The following is a 16,883-nucleotide window of genomic DNA, read 5'->3' as shown; positions in this document are numbered from 1 at the left end:
GGGGGGGGGGGGGGGGGGTTCAGGTTGGCCTCTCTACCTCCACGAGGTAGGGGTAAAATCTACGTACACTCGACCATCCCACCTATGGGATTACATTGGGTGGTTGATGTTGGTCAAATCTGATTTTTTGACTTGTTGTATTTGATGCTATTGATAGGACTACAGTTTAAGGCAAAGAGATGTAATTCTATACCTAGTCTAATTGATCTGTGAAGGAGTTGATTAAGGTATAAACATGCATTAAAAGAAGAGAATGAAATGAGTCAGTCTACATACTTGGATTCTTGTTTGTTCTAACGCCAACTCCTCCAAAAGTGCAAGCAATGTCAGTAGCTCCATTTTGCTGGTAGTAACTGTTGAATGCAAAAGAAGCATGTGATGCAAGGTTATCAGGCTCAAAACAAGGTTGGCTAGGTTGTATAGCGGAGCAGTCTACATTTCCAGAACCACAAGCCCAACTCAAGGCATTCTGAAGTTCAGCTTCAGATGCAGAAGATGAAGCAATGCACCACGTTCCATTTGAACCGGTATTGTTTCCACCTGCAGTCGTGTCTACAACACCCTTACCGGTAAAATCAAGGTTATATACACTTGTCTGATCTGGGAAAAATAAACCCCAGTTCCTCTCAGATTCTAAACCTGGCTTCCTGTTCTCATTGAACAATGAGAAAACATAAACATCAACTGCTCCTCCTGGCTTCGCAGGAGTTCCAGTATTGTTGATAACATGCCGTATCAAATTTGTGTTGTAAGTCTGTGCATTATCTGGAGTTGCAGCTGTCTCTTTTGGTGATCCTTTAGATGGCCAGCCTGTCTCAGTGACCATGATATTAACTGTTTTGAAATTTAGAGCCATTAAAGCATAGTTAATAGCATCAAGCTGAGCATCGAACATGTTCGTATAAAGTAAACCAGTGTTGGGATCAATCACTTCAGAGGATGCCTCAAATAGAGCATAGTCTAGGGACACATTGGTAGAAGAATCTCTATACGCATAATACGGATACAAGTCAATCATAAAAGGTGACTGATTCTCTGCAAGGAATTCCAACATCGGTTTTAGAAAAAAGGCGTGACTACTGTTAAATGCCCCTGCAGAAGGTGGGAACGATCGGGATAATACGCCCAATGAATGGGTACTAGAGACTTTAATCCTCCTATGAAGACCAGCTTTTTTCAAAGCTGTGAACACATTTTGCATTGCAGGTACCACCAGAGCAGCTGTAGTATTTGGGGCTTCCGTGAGTTCAGCACCAACGGTTATGGAAGTGATTTTCGTGTCTGGATAGTAAGGAAGAATGCTGTTTTTTAACCATGTATTGGCATTAGACTCGAATTGAGAAAACGCCAACAAGTCTGAGTTTGGAATCCCAATCATAAGCTCAATTCCAGTATTCGCAAAGGCCTTGAGGACCTGGATATTTGAGTCGTATATCCTTACATATTTAATGTTGTGCATTTGAATGAGCTGCACAGCTTTTTCAGGTGTAGGAAGATCATCGGCATTTCGTCCATAGCAAATTCCAACTCTGCTTGCTCTGCAAATGCCTGCCATGGGGTGAAAAATGGTCAGCAGTCAGCTCAGGAATATTCAGACGAACTACCTTGGTAACACACTATATATAACTCATTCTAACACGGACAAACGCTAAGTAACCAAATTACGATTTCCCTGGCAAAGGTTTAGGCATATACATCACCATTTGCTGTCATTTTGCAGCTTAATTGTTACTGTCTATATATTTATTGCTTTTTCAACAACTAAAACGAATCCCCCCACACTCACAAATCATTTCATTATTCAATAAAGACAAAGTAATGTTCCCTTTAACTAGATGTTATCTAACTAAGATACATATATCTACATGACTAAAAGAAGTCTTACTAAAGAGAAGGTATCAGTAGTTGACTTTCACTATTATAGTTGGTCAGCATGATTTATTCAAGCATAGCCCTTTCGACATATTTTCTGGAGTTGTCAAGTGAAATGATGATAAGAGACCATTCACCTCAATGAAAAAAGTAGAACCCAAGAAACACAATGCTCTGATTTGCGATGTGGGGCACGGACAAAAAGAAGTAATCAGGTGAATGAATTCATTTGACTATCAAATTCATTCATCGTTGCTCGTTGAAAATTGAGACTTGTATGCAAATCCAGTACTTAAAACCAGAGGTGGAACCACATTCGACTATTTAATTATTCTTGCTCGTTAAAGATTGAAACTTGTATGCGAATCTAGTACTTAGAACCAGTGGTGGAGCCACATGTATTCAAGGGGGGTCTCATCAATTGACAACCCATTGTCGGAAAATTACATGCATAGCTAGGGTAAAGTTCTTTTATGTATATATACTATATATTGACTCCTCTTGACTTCTTTGTTATTTACTCCTTTATATCTTGACACCCCTTAGGCTAAACGAATATCCTGACTGCGCCACTGCTTAGAACAAACTTCCCTAACCTCCTCAAGTCCAATTATAATTTGAGGTTTTAGCAGATAAATAGCTAGTTATGAAGAGGAATCTCGAAACAATTACAAAAGCAATCAACAACACTAATAAATCTAGAAAAGAACAGCATCCAAAATGCAACCACCATATTCAAAGTAGTCAGAAACAATTACAACACCATAATGCATATATAATGGATCACAGCTAACAAGTTCTGTCGTTTTACACATGTTGTAGTACTAACAGATAATGGAAATGAACCACATACAAAAAGCAGAAGTAATGGAAAACAGACAAATAGTAATAAGTTCGACTAAAAGAGGACACAGTGGACCACAAAATTAGTTACATATTGCCTTCAAGTCTATATACACAACATAAGAAGGGGTAAACACAAGGTATTTACTTCACTTCAATACATATTTAAGATTATTCAAATGAAAACCCCAAATAAAGCAAGGCATAAGCTCGTCAAAGTTTACTGCAAAATCTAATTTTTATTCCACAAAAATAGTTACATACACTAAATATAATGATCAGCACCTATGATTATAGCACTGAAAGCTGAAACAAGGAGTTAATATGAGTGAAATTATCATCAAGAACATAGATAATATATATCTCCCCCAAAAAAATATGCAGTTTTGATTAAAGAAATGAAAAGGGTAGAGTAACCAAGAATCAGTAAGAGCAAAAATATGCTACTATTAAAATGAAACCCCAAAATGAAGCAAGGTATAAGCTGGTCAAAGCTAACTAAAAAAATCTAATCTGTTGGCCACAAAATAGTTACATACACCAACTGAAACAAATAGTTAAATATGAGTGAAATGCATCATAAAGAACCTAATAATCAAACAACAATCTGTTTGAGAAGTGTAGAAGTATCACGAAGCATTAAGAACAATGAAGCTCATCACTCAAAAAATCTGTACTTTTCACTAAAGAAATGATAAGGGTACAAGTACCAACTACCAAGAATCATCAAGAGCCCACAATGAAGCTCATCACAAAAAATCTGATATTTTGATTAACAAATGAAAAGGGTAATAGTAACAAGAAGCATAAAAGAACAAAGAAGCTCATCACTCATAAAAATCTGAACTTTTGATTAAAAACCTAAAAAGGGTAGAACTTCCGAGAATCATTAAGAGCTCACAATGAAGCTCATCAGTAAAAATATCTGAACGATTAACAAATGAAAAGAGTAATAGTACCAAGAAGCATTAAGAACAATGCAGCTCATCACTCATAAAAAACTGAACTTTTGATTAAGAAACTAAAAAGGGTTGCGCTACCAAGAAGGCAAGAATCATTAGGAGCTCACAACATATCTCATCACTCAAATAATCTAAAGAAATGAAAAGGGTATGAGTACAACTACCAAGAATCATTAACATTACACAACATTCAGCTCATAACTCAAAAAAAACTACACTTTTCACTAAACAAACAAGATGGGTATACTCACCAAGAGCACAGAAGCTGCAAATATGATACTAAATCATTAAGAGCTCACAATGAAGCTCATCACTCAAAAAAAAAAAATCTAAACTTTTTACCAAAGAAATGAAAAGGGTACACATACAACTACCAAGAGCTCATAACTCAAAAAAATTTGAACTTTTCACTAAACAAACAAAAAGGGTATACTCACCAAGAATCACTAAGACCACAGTAGCTGCAAATATGATACTTAATCCTCTTGCCATTCTACTTCCTCCACACCAACTTTGCCTCTATGAATGTACTTATTCTCTTTATTTACCTCAAGAAATGTGCTTTCTCTTTATCAGGCAAACACCCTTTTTACCACAACGGCTCTTTCTGAGCTCAAGAAGACTGTAGCCACTGCAAAAATAGTACAGAACTCTGTATAATTTTCACAAGTTAGTGAATGTGTGTCGGACAGTGTTACCGGATTCAAGAATATATTATCAAATGGAGTTGAGAGAATTAGCCTCGATTCCGCAAGCTTTAATTAAAAATTATAAAAAAAATTTACAGTAATGTTTGGCATATTAGCATGTATGTACTCTGTTCCCCCACCACAAGGAAAATATAAAATATCGAGTTAATGGTCAAAAACACAATTTTATATTACGGTGTTAAATAATTAAAAATATTTATTTTCAATCAGTAACAGTATGTGTAGGTCTATTAAGCATTAACGTGTGTTTTAAACACGAGATATTTAATTACTTCATATTTAAAATTATTTGATCGAAATATAAGATATTTGACTAAGAGTGAGAGATATCTGAACATTCAAAATTAAATGCTCCCTATCCAATGAGACTATTGTCAAGATTCGATCTAGCAATATTAAATTTAAAATGAAAAAATACTTATCGTCCTACCATAATTTCTATAGTGTGATTCATTGTGTTTTGGGTATGTAGTCAGTATAATTTTACGATACGTACATAAGTATTTCGGAGTTCAAAATATGAAGCGTATGAATTCGGTAAAATTACAATTTTGCCCTTGAATAGAAACTTTCGAGGTTTTGATTCATCGCAAAGAACATGATAAGAACAAATGAAGAATGTAAACATGGAGTTAGTATAATGAAATTTGTTAAATTAATCATGTTATTATGTTTATCGTCGTAGAAGTCGTTTCTAAAGAAATATTATTGACCTTTAGTATTCAGTCAATTAATCCCACGAATAAAAAATTTTTAAGATCGACTCACAATTTTTAAAACTCATAATATATAAATAATGGAGTTGATGCTAAACCAAGTTGTCCCAACTAGTGAATTATTGAGGCACCTTTTTCATTTGAGCTTGTGTATTTCATAATTCATAAAGCTAGTTTTTTTATTCGATATTTAATATTCATATTAAAAATCTAATTAGAATGATAAAACGCGTTGCAACATCTATTTAGATCAAAAAGATTCTTTTTATTTTTTAATACTCATATTCGAAATCTGACAAAAAAATCTCAATCATTTCATCACAACTCAAGTTTACGTCTTGTCAGGTAGAGAGAGTAGGTCCCAAATGTGAGACACAACTAAGTTTTAGTACCAAAAAGATCTGAATATATCTGAAATAAAATCTAAAGAATCCATTAGGTCCCATACATATTTTTTAAAAAATTGAAAAGACATTTATAAATCATTTTTAATGTATAATTGTTTATCAAATTCATCCATTATCTCAAACTCAATCATTAAAAAAAAGATTTTAGGATTTAATTGATGTCTAAAACACCTAAGAAGTCTTTTAAAAGGAAATAATGAAGGGTATCAAATGTACAAACAAATTAAAATATATTGAGTTATGATTTAAAGTATTTTTTCGTATACCACTCCACTAATTTTTAAGATCAAACGAGTCCATTGGCCCCCAAACTAGGCTAGGCCGGGCCGTGAGGACCAGTACTCATTGCATTTTCATTAATAACAGCTAGTAAATGTGCTCATAAATAAAAGATCAACATTTTTTCCATCGATTTATAAGTAGTAAAAATCAAATACAATAAACATTTCTGTAATATTTTTGCTCTTTTTTTTCAAATATATTTTCATTTCAATACTAAAAAACTAAAGGGAAGAATAAAGAAAAGTACCCCAAAAAAATACTCATATTGAGGTTAAATTTTGTAAACAGGAGTGATTCCCAGCAGATGGAAACACTTTCTCATGACAACTGCTGTTGCCTCACACAGCAAGAGTCTGCTTGTTTCCTCGGCCGAGCCAACGACCTGCAAAGTTCCGAAATATATTCATAAATACAAGCTATCCCAGAGTTATTTAACAGTATATTTTTTCGTGTACTATCGAGTATCCAAAGCCATTGGTCCAACTGATCTAAATTCGCGTTAGAGAGGGTTGCTATGGGTAAAACGCTCTCTACTGAAGGTTGTTTGTTTGGATTGGCTTCTATTAGGTGCTTTTGAGCTATAAACATCCAAACAAGCTCTAATCCTTGCGTAGATGTAGTGGATGAGTTCTCGGTGCTGGGATAGACTCTCGGATTGGAACAACTATTCTAAGAGTTCCAACCGATGCACGTTTCCCCATTGGCTAAATCACCGCTTCAGGTTAACCCTTTTCCCTAGCTGGATCGTAACTCATCCTACAGCACAGCCTAACTGGTTTCTGTATTCAAGATTTTCATGAATCTTAGACAATGAACTATAATTATTTGGTGTTCGATTAGTGAGTGGTTCAAGCTGGTCTATAGCGGGCATGGCATTTGTTTGGTTTAGCTTAATTTGTTGTTAAGAAAATTTCATACCTGACAGTTGGTATAGAATTTGGTGAAGTCTTCAGATATATTGTAAAGATATTCACACACCAAGTGTGGCGAAAGATTGGTACAAGCGTCTTCAACAATCTGCAAAAGAGACGACAAAATTTTTACTTGATTAGAACTATGCAGAAGCAATAAGAAATCATTTAAGTGATAAGAAGATTTAAAAAATTCTTACTTCAGCAAACTGGAGTAAATGGAGGCCTAGCGTACGTTCATCTGGATGAGCCAAATCTATTGCCGCACTCTGTCCAGCGAAAATGAATTGATAAGCACCACAAATAGTAATTCTACATCACTCTTGTAATTTTAACATTACTGAAATATCTGTTGCACGGATGCACCAGTGCGAAGGTGTGATAGGTTGGCTATGGATGGTTATAGGAGAGGTAGAGGAAGATTGAAGAAGTATTGGGAACAAGTGATTAGACAGGACATGACGCAGCTTTAGCTCACCAAAGAGATGAGCTCGGATAGAGATTATGGATGACACAGATTAGGGTAGAGAGTAAGTTGGGTAGTTGAGAATCGGCTTAGTCTTTCATACTAGTAATAGTAGTATTACTCTGGGAAAGTTTCGTGTTATTCCATTTCTGTTCCCAGATTTCACTAGATATATTGTCGTACTGAATTATCTATCTAACATTAGCTAAACTACCAAGTTATCACGTGTTTGCCTACTTCAAGAATTTTTGGGTGGCCATAAAGGGGGCTAACAGCAAAGGGTTGAAAGGTTATTCGGCCTACCCGACTAACCCGTGGAGAAAACTCTTGACAAAGAAGAGTTCAGTTAGGGCACATAATATAGATGAGATTATCAGATTACCTTTTTCAACTCTTCTATATCTTTACCAGATTTCCTGATGATTGAACAAATACGAGCATGTGCATAGAGCAAATAAACAGCGGTATTTCCCTGCCAATCACAGAAGAATACAAGAGAATCAATTCTGAACAGAGAAACAGAATATGGAAGGCTGTAGCAAAAGAAAGTAACTAAGAGAACACGTCCGTACAGATGGAGAACAACCACAAAGTGAAAAACATGGACTCCTCACAAAAAATCAATTATAAAAAACATGTAAAGACTCTGGTGCTTCAATTATAAACCAAGTGAATGGAATAACTGAGTTGTTTCTGTATATGCTAAAAGAATTTAAAGAGGAGCCAAATGACTTTGCAAGAAATCTGGTCAATTTGAAGAATTGGAATCGGGTTGAATAAGCTGTTTAAAATGAACAGATTTATTCATTTCATGAAACGATATCCATTCACATACCTTATCACTAAGCATCTGATCAAAATTGAAAGTGTAATTGGTCAGCCTGTTGTTCTTCAGGTCAGCATATCTGGTTTAAGGTACCAAAAGAAAGGGAGAACAAAAGAAAAGTCAGGAACTTGCTGAGACAAAAAGAAAAGCATCTAAACATATGTATAGCAAAACTCTTACTACGTCAAAATCACCTAATGTAAAAACTGCAACGATGAGATATCACATCTAAAGATACACAACAATACACCACATCTTTTTAGGCAGAAAGATGTTTTCCCAAGATTGAAAATGTTTCTTTCTAGTGCTCTTTTTATGAAATAATTGACTCCGTTTCAATTTGTTTGTCTGAGTTTAAGAAAATAAAGAAGAGTTTTGAATCTTGTGATCTTAAATTAAAAATATGTGGAATGTACCAAAATGTCTTTTAATCTAGTGTGGTCCTAAACATGTCATGTGGAAAGTAGGAATTAAAGAGTTGCAAAAGAAAAAAAGGGAAGTGCGTTCTTTTTTAAATAGATTAAGAAAAGGAAAGCAAGAATAACAAATTGAAATGGAGGGAGTACTTCCTTTGGTTCTAGATCACTGCACGGCAAATTTGACTACATGCGGAGATTAAAGAGTTAATTTAAGTTGTTTATATCAGTTGATAAAATTCTAATTTGATAGGGAGAATAACATATCACAGATGAAAAGTTTCAATTGTTGAATAAATGTTATGTCTCAACACTAAAAATACTTCTCTTGGAATAAAATGATACACACAAAAAGTTCTTTACTCGGCATGAAATTGGAGTACATTACCGATGTTATAACCGACACTAGGGTATAGGACATTCTATCTTCCCTTACCATTACCCATTTCATCCAATATGTTCTTATTTATATATTCCCTTTCTTCCAAATTGGCAGTTTTTAATCATCTAATGAATATATTTACTTCTTTAGAACAGAAAGCTTCAATAAGAATACTTTTAAATGAAAAGATAACTACCATTAATGAAACAGTTGAAGGTTTCCTTTCTTTAATTAAGTTGAAGGCTTTCATGTGTAAAGAACCTTTATCAAAAAAAATAAATACATATATATGTGTGTGTGTGTGTGTGTGTGTGTGTGAGTGTTTTAATCCAACAGTGGCTGAACATGAAAGCTCTGGATCAAATTTACCGGCTCATTTTTTATCTCCTGCAGAGTATAAGGTAGCATGCACAAGAATGAGGAACTTACTTAACAGCACCGTATCCTACTGCTTCAGCAGTTTGCTCTAGTTCCTCAGCTGTCCAATCTTTAGTCTTACCTGATAAGACAATCATGAAATGTATAACTTGAAGTATACTCTTTCGCAATTTCACTACATTATTACCCATAGTATTCACAAGAGAGAAGCTATGACGAGCAAAGACATACAAGCAGAAAAGAAATTAAGCCAAAATGCCATATACCAAAGTTACATCAAAACATAGAGCACACCTCTTTCTTCAAGTGCTGCTTTACACCGCTTCTTGGCATCATCAAGCAAATCAACCAGCTTAACCACCTCTGTACTTCGAGTACGAAACCGTTTCCCATCTTCCCCTAAAACTAAACCAAATCCTACATGACTGGCTTTAGGATAATCATTCTCGTTTGGAGGAAGCCAGCCCGCACGTTTTGCAGCCTAGAAGAGAATTTTACCCAGAAGATAAAAAAAGAAGCACGAGTAAAGCTCAATCCCAACAAAGTTCCTCCATTGTATCATACTCCACCAGAGGATAGAGGGGTAAAAATATCAGTAACTTACAGAAAAGACCATCTCAAAGTGCTCACGCTGTCCAACGTCAGTCACATATATCATCCAGTCTGCTTTTTCTTCATTTAGTCGATACCTACAAAGATGCAGATAGGAAGCTTAAATGAAATTTAATTGTTACTTCATAGCATCCCAATGAAAATTTCCTCAGCAAATTTACAACTCCCTCAACCATCTAGTTATCTTCATTACTGCACAATTCACAACTCCCTCTACCCGCAGACTTCACAAATTTTCACTTGTCTATAGAAATCACTAAAAAGATAATTTCACCCCATGCTTCATATAAAAATCATATGCCACTCGTATAAAACCTCAATTCTGATACAAGGGCAGAACTGATCACCCATTGGATCACCCACTAGAGAATGCGCATTCAACTTTCAGCAAATTGAATATTTCTTTGTTTTTTGGTTGTCGATTATCAATTACTTAGAATCAAATCATTCGATAAAAGAAAATAACCAAAAGGACAAGTGTCACACTTTCTTAAGTGAGACCAACTCACAACTACCATTGAACCTATATTCTTGATGTGAAGAAAGGTAATATTTGCAAAGTCTATACAGAAAAACAAATTACAACTAGAACTAACCATAGAGCAGTAAGATCGGTTGAAGCATAGTTGAAACCACCATCCCTCTTCACAACAATAAGCGGTATTTTCTTCCCTTCAATAAAGATGACGCGGGCTCCTTCACTTTCTTCAATTAATCCCTTCTCATTAAGCATCTCTAAAGCTTTGGGAATGTACGGATTATAAAAGCTTTCACCCTAACAGAAGAAACACCAAATTAAATCCATGAGGCTTCGCTCACTCATAAAATGGGCAGGAAAATACTCAATAAAGAGAAAAGCATAAATCAGCTGGAAAACCCTCCAACTGAACACCTATCAATTCTTCCCGGGTTCTTTTACGACATATGACAGGATAAACCGTAAATTGTAAAACAAATAACTAATTTACTGAAAACAATACCAGAGACTAATGGCTCAATTATAGCAGCCATAACATATTTTTTCTTTGACAGGTAAATCCTACACCTAATTCAAGAAATTAGCTTAATACATCATGTTCTTTCACTCCCCCATCTCATTGAATAAGTTTAAATCATCAAAAAGAATCTATAACCAAGAAGAGGTATAAGAGTGATGAAGCAAGGCAACACTGCAAAAGCCTGTACAAACTCTGCGATTCGACAGATTAGATTACAACAACTTCTATTCTGAAATTAATTCACTTGTTTTTCTTTTCAGCAACTATTATTATTCAAATCACAAGCCAGCTGCAATGTAAATAGGACCGTTCCTAGTAATACTTGAGCAGCAACAGTCTTTATATCTTTAGATTTCATGTATACAAGGAAGGATCTCTAGAGCAGTCTCCTTGAAACTGATATTGAAAAAAGGTATTTGGAAGTAGAAGTTGTGTTTGAACAAGCATTTAACATGAAAATTGAAGAAGTTTCGTGAGCAAAAAAAAGATCATTTGAGAAACTGGTCAAAACCACTTCCCAAATTTGAAACTCATCTTCAAAAAATCAGTTCAATGTTATAACCAAAAGCTGTTTTGAAAAAAGTTGGGAAAAATGCTCATGTCCAAATGAGTCTGAAGTAATTCACAATCATGTCAGAAGTTGAGATTTTGCTCCTTGGCATTTGAGTAAAGTTATAATAAATAGTGATTGTGCAGTTGTACTGAACATACAATCTGCATTTATTATCAAATTGATTCTTTATCAGATAAAAATAAACTAAAACAAACACCATCAATGTCAATTTGGCATTTTACATTCTAGCGCTCGGTAACTAACATACATAACCACATATTGCAGTCCACCACAATCAGTAACACTATACTCTATTTCATTTCATCATTCCAAGACCTTCTCAACTAACAGAATCAAGTTTTTAAATAAGTCGGAGCACAAGGATGTAAGAGACAGAAAACAGATTCTCACTTTATCAGGTGCTAATGTTAGCACATACTTACCTGTGCCATTTTATAGCATGAAGTATTGAAAAACCTTGTCCATACTCCATAATTTACAAGGAGGCTAAAGAAAACTAGCATGGCAATTGCAGTACTCAGTCGAGGACAACCAGAGAACTACTGCATGTCCCCATAGAGCCATCCAAAGTTCTATACAAATTAAGTGGAAAAAAAAGTCAACTGTAGTACCTTTTCCTCTAAGTGAACCCCAAGTCTCTCATAAACCTTCTGAAATTCTTTTCGGCTGATTTCACATATTTGTGCCCATGCCATCCTGTACTTCTCATCCCCACCCTGTAAGACATGCACATGAACAGGTAAGAGAAACACATCAGATACAGCATTTCAATTCAAAGTAACCAACTATTTGCACTGATCCTTCAGTAAGGGAGCTATCCATTATTGTATGTAATCCCTTTTCACTCTAGCAGCAAAAGAGAAGCAATAGAAATAACAGAACACATTCATGTTCAAACCCCACCCCCAATAACAAACTAATTACTGAACTCTAAATAACCTCTCAAAACAAGATGTGATCATACATGCCAAATTTAATAAGAAAATAAAATGAGGTTACCTGAAGACTAACGACTGCCTTTTGCGCCCTTTCCTTGAAATCTGCATCATTGTCAAATCTTTGTTTTGAAGCCTTATAGAATGCCTAGCAACAAATGAAAATAAGGATTACCTCATCGAGTAAAATAAATTTCTGCCTTCCTATCCACACAACAGCCTTCTCATCCAAGGAAAATCTCAAGAAACATGATATAAGGCATGCTTGCTACGAGCAAGCTCAAAATCTCTCAAGTAATCTTGTGTGAGCATTAAAGGTTGCCAAATATGTACAATCAAAATCTCACCATTTTAAATTTTTTAGTACCAGTAACTGCAGATTCAATGTATCAATCACTTTTTCAGAATATAATTTTCACTTTATTTGAAAAATAGTGTTTTGGCAATGAAAATTATCAATCCAACTCGAAATTGTATTTCCAATTTGGGGAACAGCTTATAGCATGTTTCCAACTCACTTTTCTCTTTCGAAGTCGTATTTAAGTACATTCAAGCATGATCATTATTGCAAATATTCTTTGTAAAAAGTAATCAGACACAACTTCATCTTCAAACTCCAATTCCATAAATTTTAAATAAGTAAAAAATATTTGGAATACTTGGCCAAACGCCTACGCAATAAAAGGTCAAAAAATAACTGCAAAGAAAGAGCATGGGTAAACAAGGGAAACAACACTAGTCAAATCATAGAGTTCTATCCATAGCTAGACGGTAATATGCAGGTTGCATGCCTCTATCAGATCTAACTGTAGATAACATGAAAAAAACAACTATAGTGAATAAAACCAATACTCACCTCCAGATCTCCGATTGCTGGAGCATTACGAGCTTCCCAATTAGGAAATTTTTCATAAAGGAACTCAATTAACATTCCGAACTGCAGAAGAAATAACGAGTATGAGGCCCTAAAATAAATCAGTATGGAAACAAACATTTCTAGTAGAAGATACACTTTTCCATGAGCTTGAAAAGAACAATTGTTGATCAAGCAGCTCATAATCATTGTGTCGGTTTGAAGATAGGAAAAACACTTATGGTTCCCTCGTATGATTATGTTAAAGCACATGCAGACCAGAAATGATTTTGCAAGCAAAGCCAATGGATATATCTCATAGGTATTACTCTTTTTCTAGATGATGTATCTCATAGGTATTACTCGTGGGAAGAGTATAAGAGAATGAGAGAATACTGAGCATGAAATCTACCTGTGTGCCCCAGTCACCCACATGGTTTCTCCGAAGAACATCAACATTGGAAAACTCCAACATACGGGCCAGAGTGTCTCCAATTATAGTAGATCGTAAATGACCCACATGCATCTCTTTTGCTATGTTGGGTGATGAGAAGTCAACAACAGTCCTTTTAACAGGAAGCTTGGGTGCCCATGTCTCAATGCCATCTATTAGCATCTTTTGAAGACTCTGTATCAGTAAGACAGAAGTGTTATTGTGTGATTCTAACCAACCAACTAAAAAAAACTGCCAGAAAAACCAGAACTGGTTAAAGAAAATACCTTCGCTATCCATTGCCTTGCTAATACAATATTAACAAAACCGGGTCCTGCTATAGAGCAATTCTCTATCATTTCCGATGCAGGAAGATTTTCTATAATTGCCTAAAATGTGAAAGCAACTGATAGTGAGTTGGAAGCTTTCACTTCTAGAACCATGTTTGGAAAAGAAATGACGTAGAGATTAACAGGATATCTAATCACCTTTCCAACAGGCTGAGGACCCTTGAACTGTGTACCTTTGCCTTTAATTTTATTCCACAAGCTCATTGCATTATTGCTGCCCAAAAGTTTCAAAGTGAGAAGTTACGAATTAATCGATTCATTACTGACTAGAAAATTAAAAGGATAGTGCTCAACGTTAGAGAATAATCAGATTAAGCCATACCATTGATAGTCACCATGTTTTGGATCATTGCAAATAGCAACCAAAGGTTGTACATCTGGAATATCAGGGAATGCTGCTCTAAGTGATTCCTCAAACAGCTTTGCTATTTGCTGCTTTTGACTACCAATAATTTCTTTATCCTGTTCAGAGAGGAGATGGCATAAATAACTTAAATCATGCTTAAGCCTAAGTGGTAATGTTTACGGATGGCATAAATAACTTAAATCATGCTTAAGCCCAAGTGGTAATGTTTACGGATGGCACTCTTAACAAGGATGCTATATTATGAGATCATGACTTACATTCTCCATGGTTGATATTGTCCTTAAAGATACTCCAACTGCACCAAAAAATCTCCTAGATGTTGCTCTGAGGACACCTGTCTAGTGTTACCACACCACAACAGAAATTACTTAAAGCAATCCTATATTGCATCTTGTTGAATAAATAAATAAAAGTCAAACTCTTTAAAAGCTTAAGCTTTTAGATGAAACAGTCATACACTACAACATGGTATCAACACGGTATCAGAACAAATAGAGGTCCTACATTAAAGTATCACCACCACAAATTTTCAATTATTAAGTAAATTCACTTGTTTGACCCATTAAAAGGAATCATCCCCACATGTGATTACTGGACATCCAAAGGAAATCTATATTATAGTACAATGGAACAATCAACCCTTGGGAACAATTTAGATACTTGAAAACACTAGGTAGTGCCAACAATTTAACATGTTGCTTCCTTAACAGTGGTGGTTAACATGGAAGATCATAATAGTTTGCATCTCATTTGACATAATTTAAATTGTACAAAAGGTGTTCAATTTATTATCCAGCAAAAACATCTCCTTTTTTCTTCTTCTTTTTTTGGTCCAGAAGAAGAAATTATATTAACCCTTCTTTCTTCTTTTGCTTGTGATACTTTAGTCTTCGATCAGTTCAAAGTTATTCACTATCTTTTTTTCTTAAATGACCCTCTACCGCGGACACTTCAATTTTCTCTTCACCACAAGACTCATAAAATTGCTAGGTTCCTCAATTGTGTTCATTCTTAAAATTAATTGAACCTTTTACATGAAACTTGTGCACGTCAATTCTAACTGTCTGTCCAATGAATCAGTCGAGTTGGGCACAAGTTGGTCCAAACCTCACAATCGTTAGAGGATAAGAATGAAGGGTTCGCCGATACATTATATTTCATTTATCATGAACAACATTAAATACATGACCTACATCCATTAGAAAGCCATTGAGCAAGCTATAGCCTACAGTGTTCTGCAACATTACCTTCAAAAGTAGGGTTGTCGATAAAATTGACCAATTTGGGGTCAGGGTTAGCAGTACACAGACCAAAAAAAACACTCCTAGTTTCAACAGCCAACGTCCAGTTCACAGTACTAAACTCAGTGAAATTAAGGTTAATTTGTTGGTTTTACTCCCATAACAAAAACACACCCAACAAACCACAACAAGCTTATCTAAGCAGTAGATAAGCATAATGTCAGCTAAATTTACAAGAAAAGCAACAACAACAACAACATACCCAGTGTAGTCCCACAAAGTTGAGTCTAGAAAAGTAGTATTAAGTCCCCCATATCAATGGGATACTAAGACTACTAGTATGGGCAAAAAGCAAGACAATGCACATCCAACTACTAACCTTCTGCCCTAATCTGCATTACTCCACACAATTCTTATCTAAGGTCAAAAAAGCATATTCAAAAAAAAAAAAAAACACAAGTAGCACACAGCAAATAGCTAAAAGCATTTCATACTTTTGTCTGAATTACTAACTACTAGACTCAAGAAAAATCCACACAGCAAATAGCTACAAGCATCAAACTTTAACATAAACAATGGTCAACAATCATAACAAAATTATCCCATAAAGAAAACACTGTATATTGCACTTCATACATTCATCTCAATTACTAACGACTCAACTGACAAAAAACCCACATAACAAATAGCTAAAAGCATCAAACTTTACAATTAAAAATGGCCAAACTAATAACAATATAACATTATCCCATCTAGCCAGAAAAACAACACCAAAAAAAAAAATTAAAAAAAACCCCACAAACCCAAGAAACTGAGATTCGAAGCTTACGGGTATGGAGGAGAAAAGGAGAGAAATTGGGGTTTAGAAGCTTAGCTGATGGAGGCGGAGAAAGTGAAAGTAATGGTGGAATTTTGAGGGAAATGGCGAAGCTATTCATATTCATTATAAAGCTTTATTATAAGTTGTGTTTGGGTTTTTATTTTTTCTCTTTTCTTTTTTTTGTGGGGCTTTTGGTCTTTAGGGTTTTTTTTTAGGGATTTAGGATAGGAGCTAGGGCATCAATTTGGCAATTTTGGCCCTTTCTTGCATTTGCCTATGAGAAAATGCCATGTCATCATGTGACTTCTTTTTTTTTTTTTTGGGGGGGTCGGGGTCGTCCTCATTTGGTACTTGTATTAGAGTTCGATTGATCTAGATTTACATTATATATGGTTTATTCGAGAAAATCACTCATATCAAAGAAAATCGAGACATTTGATTTGATACTCTTATTGGAGTTCGACTGGTCGAGATTCACATTGTATATGGTTCATTTTAGAAAGCACTCCTATCAAAGAAAATTGAGACA

At 35.1% G+C, this 16,883-nt stretch overlaps 2 protein-coding genes across 3 annotated transcripts in view; both read right to left on the bottom strand.

Annotated features, from left to right (window-relative positions):
* Window positions 1–4,450, bottom strand: part of LOC107007195 (glucan endo-1,3-beta-glucosidase 13) — a 6,036-nt gene extending 1,586 nt beyond the window's left edge. The window contains exons 1-2 of the mRNA XM_015205708.2: window positions 4,115–4,450; window positions 277–1,548 (exon numbers count right to left, since the gene is read on the bottom strand). Coding sequence (XP_015061194.1) covers window positions 277–1,548; window positions 4,115–4,169 — 1,327 coding nt within the window. The 5' untranslated portion in view covers window positions 4,170–4,450. The remainder of the gene's footprint in view (window positions 1–276; window positions 1,549–4,114) is intronic.
* A 1,425-nt stretch (window positions 4,451–5,875) lies between these two features.
* Window positions 5,876–16,527, bottom strand: LOC107007386 (arginine--tRNA ligase, chloroplastic/mitochondrial-like). Of its 2 annotated transcripts, none has more exons than XM_015205989.2 (18): window positions 16,364–16,527; window positions 14,551–14,627; window positions 14,249–14,388; window positions 14,065–14,140; window positions 13,864–13,965; window positions 13,556–13,771; window positions 13,147–13,227; window positions 12,355–12,438; window positions 11,967–12,071; window positions 10,380–10,558; window positions 9,776–9,860; window positions 9,466–9,652; window positions 9,223–9,292; window positions 8,005–8,074; window positions 7,552–7,641; window positions 6,904–6,972; window positions 6,711–6,809; window positions 5,876–6,174 (listed from the first exon to the last, which is right to left on the bottom strand). In XM_015205989.2, exons 1-18 carry the CDS (start codon window positions 16,476–16,478, stop codon window positions 6,064–6,066), a joined length of 1,956 nt encoding a protein of 651 aa, XP_015061475.1. In that variant the 5' UTR covers window positions 16,479–16,527; the 3' UTR covers window positions 5,876–6,063. The 2 variants fall into 2 exon arrangements, with proteins under 2 accessions (XP_015061475.1, XP_015061476.1); XM_015205990.2 differs by having other exon boundaries at window positions 14,551–14,631; window positions 16,364–16,526.
* Window positions 16,528–16,883: the final 356 nt, after the last annotated feature.

The sequence above is a fragment of the Solanum pennellii genome, chromosome 12, assembly GCF_001406875.1.
Source record: "Solanum pennellii chromosome 12, SPENNV200".
NCBI classification, from domain to species: domain Eukaryota; kingdom Viridiplantae; phylum Streptophyta; class Magnoliopsida; order Solanales; family Solanaceae; genus Solanum; species Solanum pennellii.
The sequence above is the reverse complement of the archived record's forward strand: the minus strand, read 5'-3'. Positions and strand labels throughout refer to the sequence as shown.

Excerpts from the sequence above, each read along its gene's own strand:
- LOC107007386 (XM_015205989.2), bottom strand. The coding sequence starts at position 16,478 with ATGAATATGAATAGCTTCGCCATTTCCCTCAAAATTCCACCATTACTT. Across the intron at positions 9,861-10,379 it reads ACCGATCTTACTGCTCTATG|GTATCGACTAAATGAAGAAA; the intron begins GTTAGTTCTAGT and ends GCATCTTTGTAG. Across the intron at positions 9,653-9,775 it reads ACTTTGAGATGGTCTTTTCT|GCTGCAAAACGTGCGGGCTG; the intron begins GTAAGTTACTGA and ends ATTCTCTTCTAG.